Raw genomic sequence first — 16,231 nt, forward strand, 5'->3', positions numbered from 1 at the left:
CAACATGTAGAATAAGACATCAGAGCAATGCCACACTTTTCTTTTTCCTTTAAAAAACAGGTCACGTTTCGGACAACCAATTCAAAAACTGTTCAAAAAAGCCAGCCATATCGACTAACACTGCTATGATGTATTTAAGTCAATAATAGGTTACCATGAAAATGCCATGGATGAGCGATTGGCAGTAAAATAAATGAAAAATATATTTTTTATTTAAAAAAAGGTTCTGCAGAAATCTGAGGGTTTTTTTCTCACAAAACATGCAGAGAATCTGGCGGGTTTAAAGATGAAACCAGTCCGCCTAGCTGGTTAATTGTTAACTTGTAGATAAACAGTGTTTATATTTGCTGCTCACACCGACACAGCGGCCTTGGAGAACAGCCAGCACAGCTCCGACCCTCATCACAGCAGCACTTTGCTCCAGCAGCCCAACTGCTCAATACACAATTCTCTGAAGCTGTCAATAATTCACCTCTGTTTGCCGGTGTCTGCTGCTTAAAGCCGCTTCGAAGGAAAGGAAATCAATGGGCGGGAGAAATTACAATTTCACTTTCATGCTTTCTTTAACCTCAACCTCTCCGACTTGGATCAGTGACTTCCAGGGTCACCCTTGAGGTGTGCCAGTGTGTTGGACTGTCACAGTCCTGTGCAGGCAGGACACCTTTTTAAAATAAATCTTAAATTAATTACATTTATTATCTATTGGCTCAAACAATCTTGTACCTGACTCATGAGGAGATTTCTTTTTTCTTGTATTTTTTAGGACTTACATTTTAGAGGATTATTTTGCTGAGTGCAGGATTGGCTAAGATTCAGTTCTGCTTTAAAGGGAATAATGGCCTTAACATTTAAAAGCCCCTAATTACATTAATGTAAGTCCCAGGTGAAGCCTGTGGAAAACGCTTTATCAGCATTACCTGAGACATGTAAATCAGCTGTTCCACAACTAGTTCATTTAATTCTACAGTGACCTACATTCCTAAACAGTAGCCATGGCATTTAATTAATGCAATTCCAAAGTATTACCTGTGTAGATAGCAATGTGTCCGAACAAGAACTTTGTGATTTATGTTCTGCTGACTGATTGTACCTCCTAATTTTCTTATTATCTCCATTTCCTGTTGGTTTAGGCATACAAAGCCAGATTGTGGTCAATGTTGGTCTTTCCTATCTCATCTTCTAATGGGCCCCGAGGAGCACAGGCTTTTCTTATAATGAAAGGAACATTAACATTCACTCATCTATCCATTAGATACCAATGACCTCCTACATGGCAGTCAAATGTTGTGGGCGTGAGCACTCAGTATTGATCGCCTATTTTGTTTTACAAACAGCAGAACACTTTCCCCCCCATCATCTCTCACTCATTTAGGCTTTTTTTTTCTTAATGCATCTGCCAAAGAACTAACCTATCACTATGGCTAACTGAACAAGCATTGTGCTGGGGAACTGCAAGGGTTATTGTCAGTTGGTGTATGATTGTGAAAGGTAAACTTCTTTTTTTTTGTCCTCACAGGTCAGAGCAAATGATGCAGACACTGGAACCAACGGAGAGATAGACTACAGCCTCCATCAGGCATCAGAGACCGTCCAAAGGCTTCTACGCATTGACCGCTCAACCGGCATAATCTATGTCAAGGGTTTGGTGGATCGCGAGGAGGAGAACTTCCTGAAGTTCTTTGTGGTTGCCAAAGATCGTGGGCCAAATTCAAAGAGTTCGAAAGTCCTGGTGACCATTATTGTGAAGGATCAGAATGACAATGCACCAGCCATTGAAATCCGTGGTATTGGCCTAGTGATACATCAGGATGGCGTGGCCAACATCTCCGAGGACATGCCTATAGGCACTCCTGTGGCGTTGGTCCAGGTTTCTGACCGCGACGAGGGTGAAAATGCAGTGGTGACATGTGTGGTTGCTGGTGATGTCCCATTTCAGCTCCGACCGGCAAGCGAGTCAGCTAATGATCGCAAGAGGAAATACTTCTTGCAGACAACTACTCTGCTGGATTATGAGCGTGTCAAGGATTACCGGATTGAGATTGTAGCTGTGGATTCTGGGAACCCAGCCCTGTCCAGCACAAACTCCCTTAAAGTCCAGGTCACAGATATGAATGATAATTCACCAAACTTTTCCCCAGCAGTGCTTGAGGTGGACTTTTTTGAGGGCAACCAACCTGGTGACAAAGTCCTGGATGTCATTGCTACAGATGCAGACAGTGGCACAAATGCAGAACTAGTGTATAACATCATTGAGCACTCTGCCAATAAACTCTTTGAAATTGATACCCACAGTGGAGCAGTGCGTGTGAAGAACCTGCTAGATAGGGAGGAGACGGAGCGGTATGAGTTTCGTGTTGCAGCAGCAGACAAGGGCCTCCCAAGCAAAACTGGCACTGCTACAATTGTGATAAATGTTCTGGACCGCAATGACAATGACCCTAAATTTATGCTTAGTGGCTACAGCTTCTCTGTAATTGAAAACATGGCTCCCCTAAATCCTGTTGGGGTAGTGACTGTCACCGATGAGGATAAGGGGGAGAATGCCCGAGTGAATCTGTTTGTGGAACCAGACAATGGAAAATTTGTTATCCAGAATGGCACAGGAACAATCCTGTCCCACATATCTTTTGACCGTGAAAAAGAGAGCACCTACACCTTTCGCCTAAGGGCTGTTGATTCTGGTGACCCACCTCGGTCCTCGTATGTGGGTGTGACCATCAATGTCCTTGATGAGAACGACAATGCTCCCTATGTCACCAAACCAGCAAACTCCTCTTACACATACATGTCACCTATCACCCCAACAGAGACTCGTGTGGAAGTGGTGGAGGCTGAGGACATTGACTCTGGACTAAATGCTGAGCTGGTCTACACCATCACAGGTGGCAACCCATATGGGCTGTTCCATATCTCACCGAGCAGCGGGGAAATTACACTGGCACAGGAATTCACAGGAAAACACAACGGCCTGCACCGCCTTGTAGTGAAAGTCAGTGATAAAGGCAAACCTCCCCGTCACACAACGGCCCTAGTCCATGTTTTTGTCAATGACACCAAGGCAAATGTCTCCCTCATTGAGGCACTGGTTGGACACAGCCTCTACACCCCTTTGGATAGGGACATTGCTGGAGATCCAAACTACGCCCTTGCTCAGCGCAGCAACATCCTCTATGGCAGCCTTGCTGGTATTGCTGGTGTTATTTTGGTGATTGTTGCTGTGGTTGTCATTAGATATCGACTTCAGAAGGACACCAAGAGTGGCTACCAGGCCGGCAAAAAGGAAAGTAAGGACCTGTATGCTCCAAAGCAAGGCCCTAAGAATGGTAAAGGGAAAAAGAGCAAAAAGGGGAAAGCTCCCAAACCGGCTAAGCCACTAGAGGAGGATGAGGAGGCTAGTTTACAGAAAGGCCTCAAATTCAACCTCATTAACGACACTGTCAACGACAGTCCCAGAATCCACCTTCCCCTGAACTACCCACCAGGAAGCCCTGACTTGGGCCGTCACTACCGCTCTAACTCCCCCCTGCCCTCCATTCAACTACAGCCTCAGTCGCCCTCTGCCTCCAAGAAGCACCAGGCTGTTCAGGACCTTCCCGCCACCAACACCTTTGTGGGAACGGGCGACAACAACTCAACAGGTTCCGACCAATATTTGGATTACAGCTACAAGGCCAACCCTCCAAAATACAGCAGCAAACAGGTAGGAGAGTACGCAAACACGCCAATGTACCACAGGGACATTTATTGGACCAACCAGGTGTGGTAGTCGAGCTGGGACTTATTTGACAAAGCCGAAATCCTTCCACCAATGCTGCACTGATTCCCCCCTCTCACACCACCCACATCCTAATGGCGGTTTAATTTTTGGTTTGGTTCTGTTGTGTTCAACCATTTTTTTTGGTTCTGTTCAGTTTTTAATTTTACTTTCACCTTGACATGGACACCACAGCATCCACACCATGAAGGATTTCATACGGGATAGACCAAATATGGGTTTACCAATATATATCTGGTGATAACAGCCCAGAATGAACTCTGTTGATGAGAAAAAACTGTAGGGTTGTTTCATGTTGTTTTTTAAATTGTTCCACAATTGCATGTTAAAATGTTCACCTGTAACTTAATCAAGAACTTCTAAAAGTTGACACTATTCTTGAAAAAAGAAAGAATGATTTTAAATCCGAACAATCCCATATGGGTCTATCCTAAACATGTTTTTCATTTTGTTATGTGTGTTTTCACAATAGGTTAAATGAAGGAGGTTATGAGATTTTTTTTTTTGTTCACAAGTGATTTGAATCTGAAGTTTGTTGTGCAGCCAATGATGGAAGGGTTCACACTGACATCCTCATTAAGTCTGAATGTGTTTTTCTTTTCCTTTTTTTTTTTTTTTTTTTTCACTTGTTTGGAGAGCTGACTCAAGTGTTTAGAGCTGCTTTTTATGGCCGGATCAGCTTGTTGAAGTGTGACAAAGAGCAACTGTGAATTCCTGAGTTAGTTTGGTACCCACATTTTTATTGTTCCTCTGCTTTTCTTTGGCCAGGAACGAGACTGGGGCTGAGGAGCCACTTTAGAGTGTTTCCATCCAGTTTGAACCAATTTAAGGTTATTTCAGCTCGGTCAGGGAGCCAAGACGTGAAGAAAGGAAGAATGAAAGGGAATAAGAAGGGAGGAAGGAGGGTATGGGGGTTGAAAAAGCTACTACACGATGAAGGAAAAGTTACAAAAAGACGAAAAACAACCATTTTGTAACCTCTACACCTCCTGTCCGGTCGGCTGATATACGTCTTTTAATTTTGCCGTGTTCCCAATCACTGGGGTTTTAAACTCAATTGTTTGCACAGATTAATGGCAGGTAATTTTCCAGGCGCCCGCTTTCGCCTTCTTTTACCTAGAGTGCCTTGCTCTTTTCTATTTAATGTACAAAAAGGGGGTTGTTGGGGATCCTTAACTGCATGATGTGACGAGCTTAAACGCCACGTCGCCATGCTTTGTGGCTGTGAAATTTAAATAATGTCACGTGCACTGTGAAAAACCATGAGACAATCGCTTTGTCATGTTCAGACTGTACATATATGTGAACGACATACGTTATATTTTTGTTTTGTATTTTTCATCAGTTGCAACATTACTGTGTTGTCCTGTGAGTGTGTGTGTGCTTAACAAGGGCATATCTTATTTTCCCTGCTTCTTAAAAGACTTACCAAAGACTCACACACACACACACACACACACACACACACCTGCATATTCACTGTCATCACCATCATAAATATGACGCTTAGGTTGTGTTTGTAACATTCCTGCTGGGTTCATATTTAGCCTGTTAACACTCCTAGGCGTGATGTTTCACGGGCGTCCAAGTGGATTAACAGACACATCACGTCGGCTCCATCACACACCTGCTCAATCATGTACTCTTCTTCTTCTACTCTGCGGAAATATGTACATTGTTTTTTTTTGTTTGTTTTTACAGCTTAAAGCAAGATTTTTATTTCAATAAACATGTTGCATAAATGTTAAAGAGGCGCTCTCTGTGCATTCACTGGGTGGGGGTTATAAACGGGGTACTGGGAGCATTGGGAAAGGTGCAGCTCTGAAGGAGGTAGAGGTATCTCATTTTTCATTTCCATCCTTCACACATGGAGAAGAATGTACAAGGTGCAATATCAAGGTAATTTTTCTGGCAATAAGTAAGAAGTATGTGAAAGAATGAAGTTAAAATTACTGGTTTTCACTATCTTTTCAAAGATTTATTGTGCTATGTAAGGTGCAGAACACTCGAAAGTGTGTCAAGGTAAACATTCCAATGATTACTCCTCAGAAAAGTCTTCATAGAACTGTAGAAGCAGAGAAACGCAAATATTTTCCAAAGAATAGCGTAACAATAATACAAAGAATACCTCAGGATAATTGAAATGTTTATTTGTACATGAAAATAAAGTGGTGAAAACTTAGTTTCGGTGTTCTCCGGTCAATCAAACATTGTCATTAAGTTTAAGTAAAAGTGGTCTTAAAAAAGATTTGAATAAGTCTCAAAACGAAACTGAGAGAATCTTGGATGTACACGGACAAAGACACACACACACTAGACGAGGAAACAGCAAGAGGCAAGAGATCAAAACAACACAGAGCAGGTGCCGTAACCTGCAGGGGTTAAAGGCCAAATATCACTCAGACACAGTTATTAGCGACAAAGAGTGAAGGGGTCAGAGGTTAATTAAGTCAAACCAAACCCCTTCCCTCCTCATTCCCACTTCACTCCCCCCCCTCCTCCTCATCAGGACTCTACATTAACAGTCCTAAGTCATCCTTCCTGCTTTTATGCTGACCAACTTGGCTGTCTCTATGGTAACACAACGACCTGAGTGTGCGTGTATGTGCTGACTCATAGTACTGACCCCCTCCTCCACCTCCCTCATCCTCCCCCATCTCCAGCCTTGCTCCCTCCATCCAGTCCAGCACAATCCCTCCTTCTATGGAAAGCTCTGCCTTTTGAATGGAGAGAGATGAAGAAAGCGAGTGTGTGTGTGTGCATGTTGCCTGTCACTCACTTTATATAAGCCAGAGCCAAGTGTTTGTTCCTCTCTCCCACATACCGACTTTGATTTCATGGATTGCAGCAGCCTTACATATATACTTGTAAATAAAAAGAGAAATGTCCCATTTTAAGGGGCATTTTTAACATGGTAATCCTTTGAAGAGTTTTTAAATTGTTAAAAAAAGATTACGATCTTTGTACATTAGCTTGTGTCGACAGGGATTTTAAAGCGGAGGGTTTTTCCCAGAGAAAGCTGCGGAAAATTGGAGAGAAACAGAGATAAATCTGTAAATACCAATAACAAAGTGTGAAAATTTCCTTCTGTCTCGACACTACTTTGTCGTAGGTCAGCGTATCGCTACGCCTGCAGCCTTGCTCTTGTATCACGACTCCTCTTAGCTGTCTGAAGGAGAACAGGAGGCTGCAGCCTGTTTTCACAACCAACCACTTCATCCAAATAAGCATTTTTCCCCTCTGTTGTGTTTCTTCAGTTTAATTCATAATCTGTTGCCAAAAGAAACAAGATCAAGTGTTTCGCTCAACAACAACAAAGCAGAAGGATAAATATTTCAAGTGTTGACGTTAGTTCAGCCAGGGTTGAGTTCGTCAGTTTGTCGATTCGTCTCAACAATGACTGGATGGATTGGCCTGAAATGTTGTGCAACGTTTTGAGAGGATGAAACTCAAAAACGTTGATGTTTCTCTGCTTCCTTCTTTTGTGGAACAATCTGCAAGTCAAAATGTCAGTACTCTCTAAAGACCATAGTCCTGATGATGGATTAGAAACAAGCCCTTGACACAGCCTTGGTCCACATTGAAATGAATAAACAGTGGAACAGAACAATGTAGTCTGTTCAATCCACTTCAATATGCAACAATGATGGTGATGCAGACAATATCATACTTTTCCTCTTTTCCTTCTTCCTACGTTGAGTTCAAACAACAAAAAGCCTGTTAGATTTCACATAAGACAAAGACTCGAATGGTGCTTTCCATTCCCAATCTTCTAAAACCTATGAAAACATATATTCAAACTAAAGCAACACTTTTGTAATCCAAGTACATGCATGTAAAAATTGGATATTGCACTTATTTTTATTTGATTTTTTTGTAAATTGACACTGATGGCTGCAAATTTCAACTCCATCTTGCTCTTTTCAGTTCGCCATTTAAAAAAAAAAAAATTACACAAAAAACCTTGAGAACTTCAGCCCAGATGAAAATAAACTGATGCCCTGACTGCTGTTTTGCTGTATGGCTCCAAAACGATGGCATAGATTGCCAGACTTCCTGGATTGAGTTTTTTTTGTTATTTTTTTGGTTCACCTATACTTGAAACAACCCACCCACTCGCTGACACTTCTAACAGTGCTCCACTCTGAACTGAACGCCTTTGCAATAACGTAACGGCTACAGCAGGACAAGGTTGGATAAACAGAGAGGTATTTTTACGCGCCATCAAAAAGCCCTGTAATAAATGTAACAAATAAATATGTGAATCAGCCAAGTGAGTTCAGTCTGTAGGAGTTTGTTCCCACCCTGGATGTCGGGGCCTCAGATCTGACAAGACAAATATTTCTGTTACACAACATTTTTTTTTCTAGACTTTCTTTCCTTTTTCTGTGAAATACTAAAAAACTCCGACCACCTGAGGCTGCGAAAACATCCTTGAGTAGACAAGAGCTGAGAGAGAAAAATCAATCTTTGGTTGAATTGTTCATAACTCATGTTAATACTTCATTCCGAGGGGTCACAAACCAAAGAGACTCGGAACTGCTTCTCTGTAGCTTATAAATGCACTTTTTCTCTGTGAGGTTTGGAATGAAAGAGGCAAAATACACCTTACGTAGACTGTCAGCCTCCCTTCAAAAGAGTTTTCTTTAATCTCTGCATCTCTGTATGGAGGAAATAGTCAGGAAAACCTTTAAATAAGGTATTTTCTGGGACAAACCCTGATAACAATTACTTTGCTCGGCTTCAATTACAGTCAGTGAAATTATCCCTTATTTAAAACAGGTGTCTTTATAGGAAACATGTTTCTGCTGGTTGACAGTCAACCCAACAAGCAGAGGGCTTCCTGGTTCTCCAAGGTGTCCGACTAGCTGTCAGAAAAAGAAACTGTAATGGCGACTATTAGGCGGGAGGCTGGAGGCTTTTTCTCCCCAGAAAATTACAGTCATTTCACTTCAGCGGCTAAAAATGCTGTCTTTCATCAGTCAGACTCAGCTGAGAGGAAGGTAAGAGGTACATATACAGGCACCTCACTCAGCAGTTACTTCAGCTGGAGAACAGAGAGCCATCTCTCAAATAATGAAGACCGTTTTTAGGTCTCCGTAAACATAAGAAGAAAAAAAATGCATCCATAACTTAAGCAAAATTACAAGCAAATATATATTTTCACAACTAAAATGACACAATTGAAAGTATGATTATGAATAGGAACATAGTGCACCACCAAACCTCCAATTTGTGTCCACCACCACCAAAACCCCCCCCCCAAAAAAACCTGAATCAAAAAGATGAAATAGTCAACATAGTTCTCAGTCTCTTCACATGTTTACTGTTACTTTTCCCCCCCAACAAAGATTCAAACATGTCCATTGTGTGTTCGGAGACCAAGCAGGGACTTTAATTAAGATTAGTTCTGGCTTTCAAAATGTTATTTAAGTGAAAGGGTTTTTTTATCTTTTTTTCCCCACATTTGAGTGTCTCTCTCTTTCCCGGTGTCTGTGAAAACATTCCAGTTGCAAACACTATAATAAGTAGAAAGTAACTTTACTATTTACTTTTTTTAATTTTTACTATTCTTACTATTTTATTTTAATCTAAATTAAGCGAATGAATAGATGCATGTGTTCAGCCGAAGTTCACTGGGAGTTTGTCTTTTCACACGTTGGGACAGGTAGAGATGGATATACATCTCTCGGTATCTCCAGTTTGGAAGGTAAAATGTGTGTTTTGTGTATGTGTGGGGAGGGGGGGAGTTCCTGGTCACAAAGGGGCCTTTGTGATGTACACACACACACATAAGGTGCACATTATTTTTCCTAAAACACACACATTCCTGAACACGGACATCACTCATCAAGAAATAATCCTCTCAGCCCGCTCTCTCTCTCTCTCTGCCTGTGTGTTTGTGTTTATGGGTGCGTGTGCGCGGCAGACTACAACCTCTAAATAAGAACACCTCAATTTGAATTAAACTAATTATTCTGAAAGACGTTTACCTTCACAGGTTTACGTCAGATTCTACTCGACAGAGCCCGTTAAAAGCTTTCACGCTCTGTCAAGAGATCATCCTGTAAACACTCATTCCTGTCAATCATGTCTTCACTGGGCATGCTCCAACACGTGACTGTCAGGTGTTTCCAGAAAGGAGGCAGGTTGCAGTAAACGCATCACTTCCACCTCTTTGTAAAAATAAAACTTTTTGTGTGTATTTAAGTTCAGCTTTGACCTATTAAAACCTCCATCTTTTTTTCTATTTCAAGCCTTTTTTTTTTTTTTTTTTTTGAGTCGAAGCAGGACAAGTAACTTTTTGTAAATGGATCGCAAATTGATTCATGTCCTTTTTTGTCCAATCATTAGAATCAGTGTGGTTATATCATGATAAATGACCTCCATTAAACCTCATGTGCTTTCCTCTAAAGAAGAATTTAAGAAGCTTTTTTTTTTTTTCTGGGCGCATGATTGCACCTCTTAAATCACTGTCATTTGAAGCTTTTTGCATTACACATTCATTTCCTATTTCTGTTATTGACATTGTTTCACAAATTGCCAAACAAATGCAATGCGCCAACGTCTGTCAGCGGGTAACATTTCCTCCCGGATCACATGAAGTTACCAAAAATAAGTTGTTTCACAACATTAAGATTGGTTTGTTTCAATGCTAAATAATGTCCATATATTAAGATACCTTTACTTGTGCTGCATATCATATTGGAAGTCTATGTTTCTGCTTTCTTGCTGACTTAGCTGCCATATATGTAAAAGAGAAATTTATTTTCTCGTTAAAGAGAAAAAACACGCCTGAGTGAAGACATGACCTGAAAAGAACGATGTGGAAGGACCAAGCAAGTCTGTTTTACAACACTGTAATGAGAATATCTTATGTTTATGCTGTGTGCAATGAGACAGAACGTGAAGAACATAATGCAGCAGTTTAATTATGTGCACAGAGATCTTACAGGCAACGTGCCATCAGTCTATGGTCGTCCACCGATCTCAAAGAATAAATGTCACCTCCCTCTATCAGCCAATCAGAAAGCATCCTGCGGCGTTGTCACATCACCTCACTCGGCCTTCACGCAGAGACACATGAGAAACTTTGAGTTAAGGTCTGAGTGAAAAATGAGTTCACACAGCAGTTTTTGCTGAAGTTTGAAAGCAGTTTTAAGGTAGTGATAGTCACAGACGTTTGACTTATCCCTTCGACACATTGTTGAATGTTTCTCGCTTTATATTTTCACACGTTGCATTCTTTTCTTCACACCATATATATATTTATTGATTGATAAAATGTATCTTTCATCATTTGGATTATAGAAATTAAAGACAAGATGCACATCCAATCATCTTTGTTGTAACACAAAGCAGACTCGATGAAACGTATTTAATATATTTAAATTACAAGTTTGAGACAAATAATCAATTGCAACATTGGCACCCATAACTCCATATATCTTATTTTCTTCACACCTTATATGACTGCAGCCACTGACACAATATGAATCAAAGCTGGGTGCTGTGATAGTCATACTGTATGTCCGCCTACAGGAAATGCATGAAGTCAAAAAGAGAAACGGGAACAGAATCAGTGTGAAATATGAAATCTTCTCGGCCTTTTGTTCACAAGGAGCGCTCTATTTTAACCGACCTATAGAGAACCTCGAGAACCGTGAAGGAACTCCTTCAGTCTTCTATTCAGCCACTCTCTCACTCTCTCTCTCTCTCCCTCTCTGTCTATCTCGGTCGCCCCCTCAGGGCTGTGATTGTGTTTGAGCCACTGAGACGACTCAATACAAAGATCAGTGTGTGTGTACGTACGTGTGTGTGTGTGTGTGTGTGTGTGTGTGTGTATTTTACTTTTATGCCGAGCCAGAAATAAAAAACACAAGAAACATAATTTTGTGTTATTGTGTGTGTTTTATATGTTTGCGTGTGTGTGTGTGTGTGTGTGTGTGTGTGTGTGTGTGTGTGTGCGCACGTGTGTTGTCTTGCCACCTGCTCCAACAACACAAGCGAAGTGGAACGGAAACCTGCCCGAGGCAACACACACACACACACACACACACACACACACACACACACACACACACACTACACAACCAAGAACAAAACAGGCTTGTGACAGTAAATGCAGGCATGGAGAGAGTAAGATGAGGGGGTGGCGGAGGGGGAGGAAGAAATGAAGAGGAGCACAAAAAAATCTACACACACATCCTACATGTAAGACCATGTGTGCTAGCTACGTGTGTGTGTGTTTGTCTTTGTGTGTGTCTCAAACAGCGCCGGTAGCAGGTGGTGTGACTCAGGAGAGGAGGAGGTCGCTGCCCTCCACTCACACACTCACCTGTAGGCGGGGTCAGCGGTCAGATGTGTACAGCTGCTCTGTGCACTGGGCTGCTGAACTTACACATACACACACACACACACACACACACACACACACACACACATACACACACACACACACACACACACATACATGCTGATGTTATTACAGACACTGCAAACATTAATGCACTCACTGGATCTGTGTTGTGTTGACTTTGTCAGTGAAAGAGCAGCAGATCAGAAATGCTAAAAAAAAAAAAAAAAACAGAGTTTGGTGTAGATTCATTTTATTGCCCTTCCACATGCTTACATGGAAACCATAAGACAGGAACAGGACACATCCCTGCCCTTCCCTTGCGTACAAGAAAAGCCCTCAGATAGGGAGATAAGCAACAACCCCCCCCAGAGCAAGCATCAATAACAAGCATGACATGGATTAAGAAAAGCATAAATGGAAGAGGAGGAGGGATACATCGAAGCAAAGGCAGGCTAGAGCACTTTTAATAAGGCAGCATAAGAACTATTTGACCAATAGTAGATTAGTAGATCAGCTGACCATCAGCGGATGTCTGTAGAGCGGGACTCCTAACCGAACTAATGCAAAGCTCCCTTTTTGGTTTAAAAAAAAAAAATGCCATTGGGTCACTTTCCCTCGCTAACCAATCAGAATCAGGAAGAGGTGGGACGTCTGATTTCAGCTCATACATGGTTAGCTCATGCCATGTAATTTGTTGTTTAACTTACCACAATATTTATTGGCAAAATTCGAAGAAGTCTGTTTTTCTGTTCATTGCATTAATCAACAATCTCCTCCTGTCTGGGTTTTATTTCTCAGATGACTTCTGTAAAAGTACAACCTGAGCTTGTCTCCTTGTCGGTTAGTGCATCCGATTAAACAACAACTTCTGTCATTTAGAAAATGAAACCAATGAAACTGGTTCGAACAATTAGGGGGGAACTAAGAAAAAGGCAACTTCTCTGTCGCCTGCCTGTTTCTTGTCTGCCAGGTTGACTGTGGGATGTCACATGAACACTTTGAATAGCAGTTAAAGCAAAAGTATCACTTAAAACACATTCAAATGTGGAGCAGGGTGCAGACATTTGCACCACACGGTAAGCGACGGTCAGGACTGTCAGCATCGAGTCCGTGGAGAGAGAGAGTCAAAGAGTGAGAGACACAACTCGAGGTGTTTTAAGAAGCTCTGCCAAGTGTACAGTTACAGACAGTCGTCCCGACAACCGCCTCCGTCTGCTTCCTGACTGACAGGTGATGGAGAGGGAAGTGACAGCCACCGTAGAGAGAGAGAGACAAACACGACTTCATCAATCAGCTGCAGCTCTCTCCGTCAGTCTCTGATTGATGTGAACAGAGTCTTTGTGTTTGGTTATTGATCAGTTATTGGAAATCTGGATTTGGTGTTTTAATTTGCATTGTTTTCATCTTCTTCTTCTTCTTCTTCCTCTGCTCTGAGGCACCATAAACACTTTCTTTCCTCTGTGCTACAAAGACACACACACACACACACACACACACTGCCAGTCATACAATCTCTAGACTCTGCAGGAGGGGGCGTGACGAGGGCTGAGGTTGATCGGTGTGTGTGTGTGTGTGTGTGTGTGTGTGTTAACTGCTTCAGCACAGGCATAAAAAGTTGCATAAAATGTTGCAGCAGTTCGCTGTCCTTATAGCAGTTTTATAGAGCAAGAGAGTCCTTATCTCCTTTCCTTTTCTTTCTGCATCCCTTCTTTTTTCTCTTAATATTTGTTTCCCTTTTTCTTTCCTCTTTATGTCCTTTCTTCTTCCTTTTATAATTCCTGTTATTATTATTTTCTTTTCTGGGATTCTTCCCAACTCTTCTTGTTGCTTTTTGGCCCCTTCAATATTCCATCCTCTGTTTCTCCTCCTTTCCCTCTCCAGTCTTTCATCCCTTCCTCTTCTTCCCATATTTTTTGTTTTCTTTATTATCTTCTCTTAGATGTACTCTCATGGTGATGATGTATATAAGCAAGGTAACAGAGCTAAGGCCCAGTTAGGCCTGGAGCAGTATGGGTGAAGGCCAGCAGAGAACTGGGAAGTAGGGACACAATGTGCTTTAGCACAGTACAGGGCAACTGGGCCGAGTGTGAGTGCACCTCTACTTTCATCCACTTTCTTTTTTGTCTTTTTTTTAATTTGAGGTCATCTGTCATCTGCATCTTTTCTATTTCTATTTGCCTACTTAGTTCCTATACCTTTTATCACTCCTTCCATCATTTTTTTCCTCTCCATTCCAATTCTCTTCTTCTTTGCCGCTTTCTTTCTTTTACCTGGCTTTTTATGATAAACAGTTCCCTTCAACTTTTCTATCTTTATTCTTTCCTAGCTCCCCCTGTCCTTCACTTTCTTCCCTTTATTCACTGCTCTTTATCCAGTTTGCACCCTCTCTCCTTCCCTCCCGTCTCTGGTTTTTATTTAATATGGCCGCCTCGTTCTTCACCTTGAGTCACCTCTCCTTCCTCCGCTCAGACTGTGGAGAGGAGATAAGAGAGGAGGAAAGAGAGGGAAAGAGAGAGAGAGAGATGTTGTCGTTCTTTACGAGGCTCTTTCTCTCCATTTCACCTCAAGTGTCTGTTTGGATGGGAAACACTCGTCTCCTCTCCCCCCCCCCCCCCCCCCCCTCTCTCTCTCGTTCCCTCTCTTTATCTCCACCTTTCATCACCTGTTTTTATCTCCTCCACATTCCTCATCCTCTTTCTTTAGCCTCACATCCCTCTCTTCGTCTTCTTCTCTTTTCTCCCTTGCCTTATTTCTCCTGTATTTGTTCTTTTCTTCTCGTGACAACTGTTCTTCTAATTTTTTCTTGCCCTTGATCTTATTTGACCTTCTCTGCTTGCTGTTGTTTCTCGTTCTTCGATCTTCTTCTCCCCAACTTCCAAACTTTATTATTCTTCATCTTCTCCCCTGAATTGCTTACCCCCTTTCTTTTCAACTTCTTCTTCTGTTCTTCTACTCATTGTTGTCTTCTCTTGCAATTCGTTTTGTTTTCATTTCCTCTTTCTTCTTTGCCTCCTTCTTAGGTCTTGATCTCCTCTCAATTTCTTTTAGTTCTCCTGATTTTCTTTTCTTTTCTCGTCTTCATATGGTCTTGTTTTCTTTCTTCTTTTCCCTCTCCCTTCTTCTTGTCTTTTTTTTTTTGAAACAGAAGCCTGCTCACTGTACAACATCAATACAGATACTTGGATACTTTATTAATCTCTGAGGAACATTCAGGTTTTACATTCTGGCATTTTAGAGACATGCTTCTCACAAACGTAGGCCTGAATCACACACATGCACAAACAGGAGCTGTGGACGTGCACTGATGGAGAGATGTCAGAGTTAGGTTGCAACACAGGGAGCGTAACAGAGCGGTTGGGGGTTTGATGCCTTGCTCAAGGACACCTCAGCAATACTTGGCACCTCTAAAGCTCTCCATCTCACCAGACCAACTTCAATATTATGGTCTGCATCTGGGCTTGAACAGGTGACCCTCGACTGAGCTACTGCCGCCCTCATAGAGAGCTAAATATTTATAACATGAATAAAATTTAAATTCTTCTGAGTTAATTAATCTACAGAAATATCAAATTTATTTACTTTTTTTATTTTAAGGGTATTTGTTTTTATTTCAGTCTTGGGTATCTTAATTTATACATTTATTGTATTTAATAGATTTTTTTTCTGATACAACTCCAGATTAAACACAAATAATACAGTTAAATGAAGCACAACCTTAACATGAAGAACAGTAAAACAAAATCTGTGTTTTCTACATAGCCATTCAATCCTGAAAATACTTCCACCACTGGACTGTGTTTTCCTTGCTTTAATACTTCGTGACATTGAGATCAGTCTGTGCTGCAAAGCCTCATTCAAGCATTTAAGGAGGTTTTGGTACAGTCCTCAAATGCACCACTTCAGCGTGTTAGCATGATGCGTGTGAGTGAGTGCGCGTGTGTGTGCACATACTGAACAGCTGTTTCTCTATTTCTCTCTAATCCTCCAGCTGATTTTATCTCATCATCTTTCATTTCTTCTTTACTTTACTTTTTATCCAATCTACTTTATTGGAACAAATGCGATTTTTTAGGATAAAGCACAATAATATGTTTGAA

General features: G+C 41.5%; 1 protein-coding gene across 2 annotated transcripts in view; it reads left to right on the plus strand.

Moving 5' to 3' along the window:
• LOC306829236 (protocadherin-1-like) overlaps nucleotides 1-16,231 on the plus strand; it is a 183,507-nt gene that overhangs the window by 17,726 nt on the left and 149,550 nt on the right. For both annotated transcript variants that reach the window (XM_079352184.1, XM_079352185.1), the window contains exon 3: nucleotides 1,517-3,700. In XM_079352184.1, the coding sequence (XP_079208310.1) occupies nucleotides 1,517-3,700 (2,184 nt within the window). The remainder of the gene's footprint in view (nucleotides 1-1,516; nucleotides 3,701-16,231) is intronic.

Source organism: Symphodus melops (assembly GCF_947650265.1).
Source record: "Symphodus melops genome assembly, chromosome: 9".
In the NCBI taxonomy this organism is placed as follows: Eukaryota; Metazoa; Chordata; class Actinopteri; order Labriformes; family Labridae; genus Symphodus; species Symphodus melops.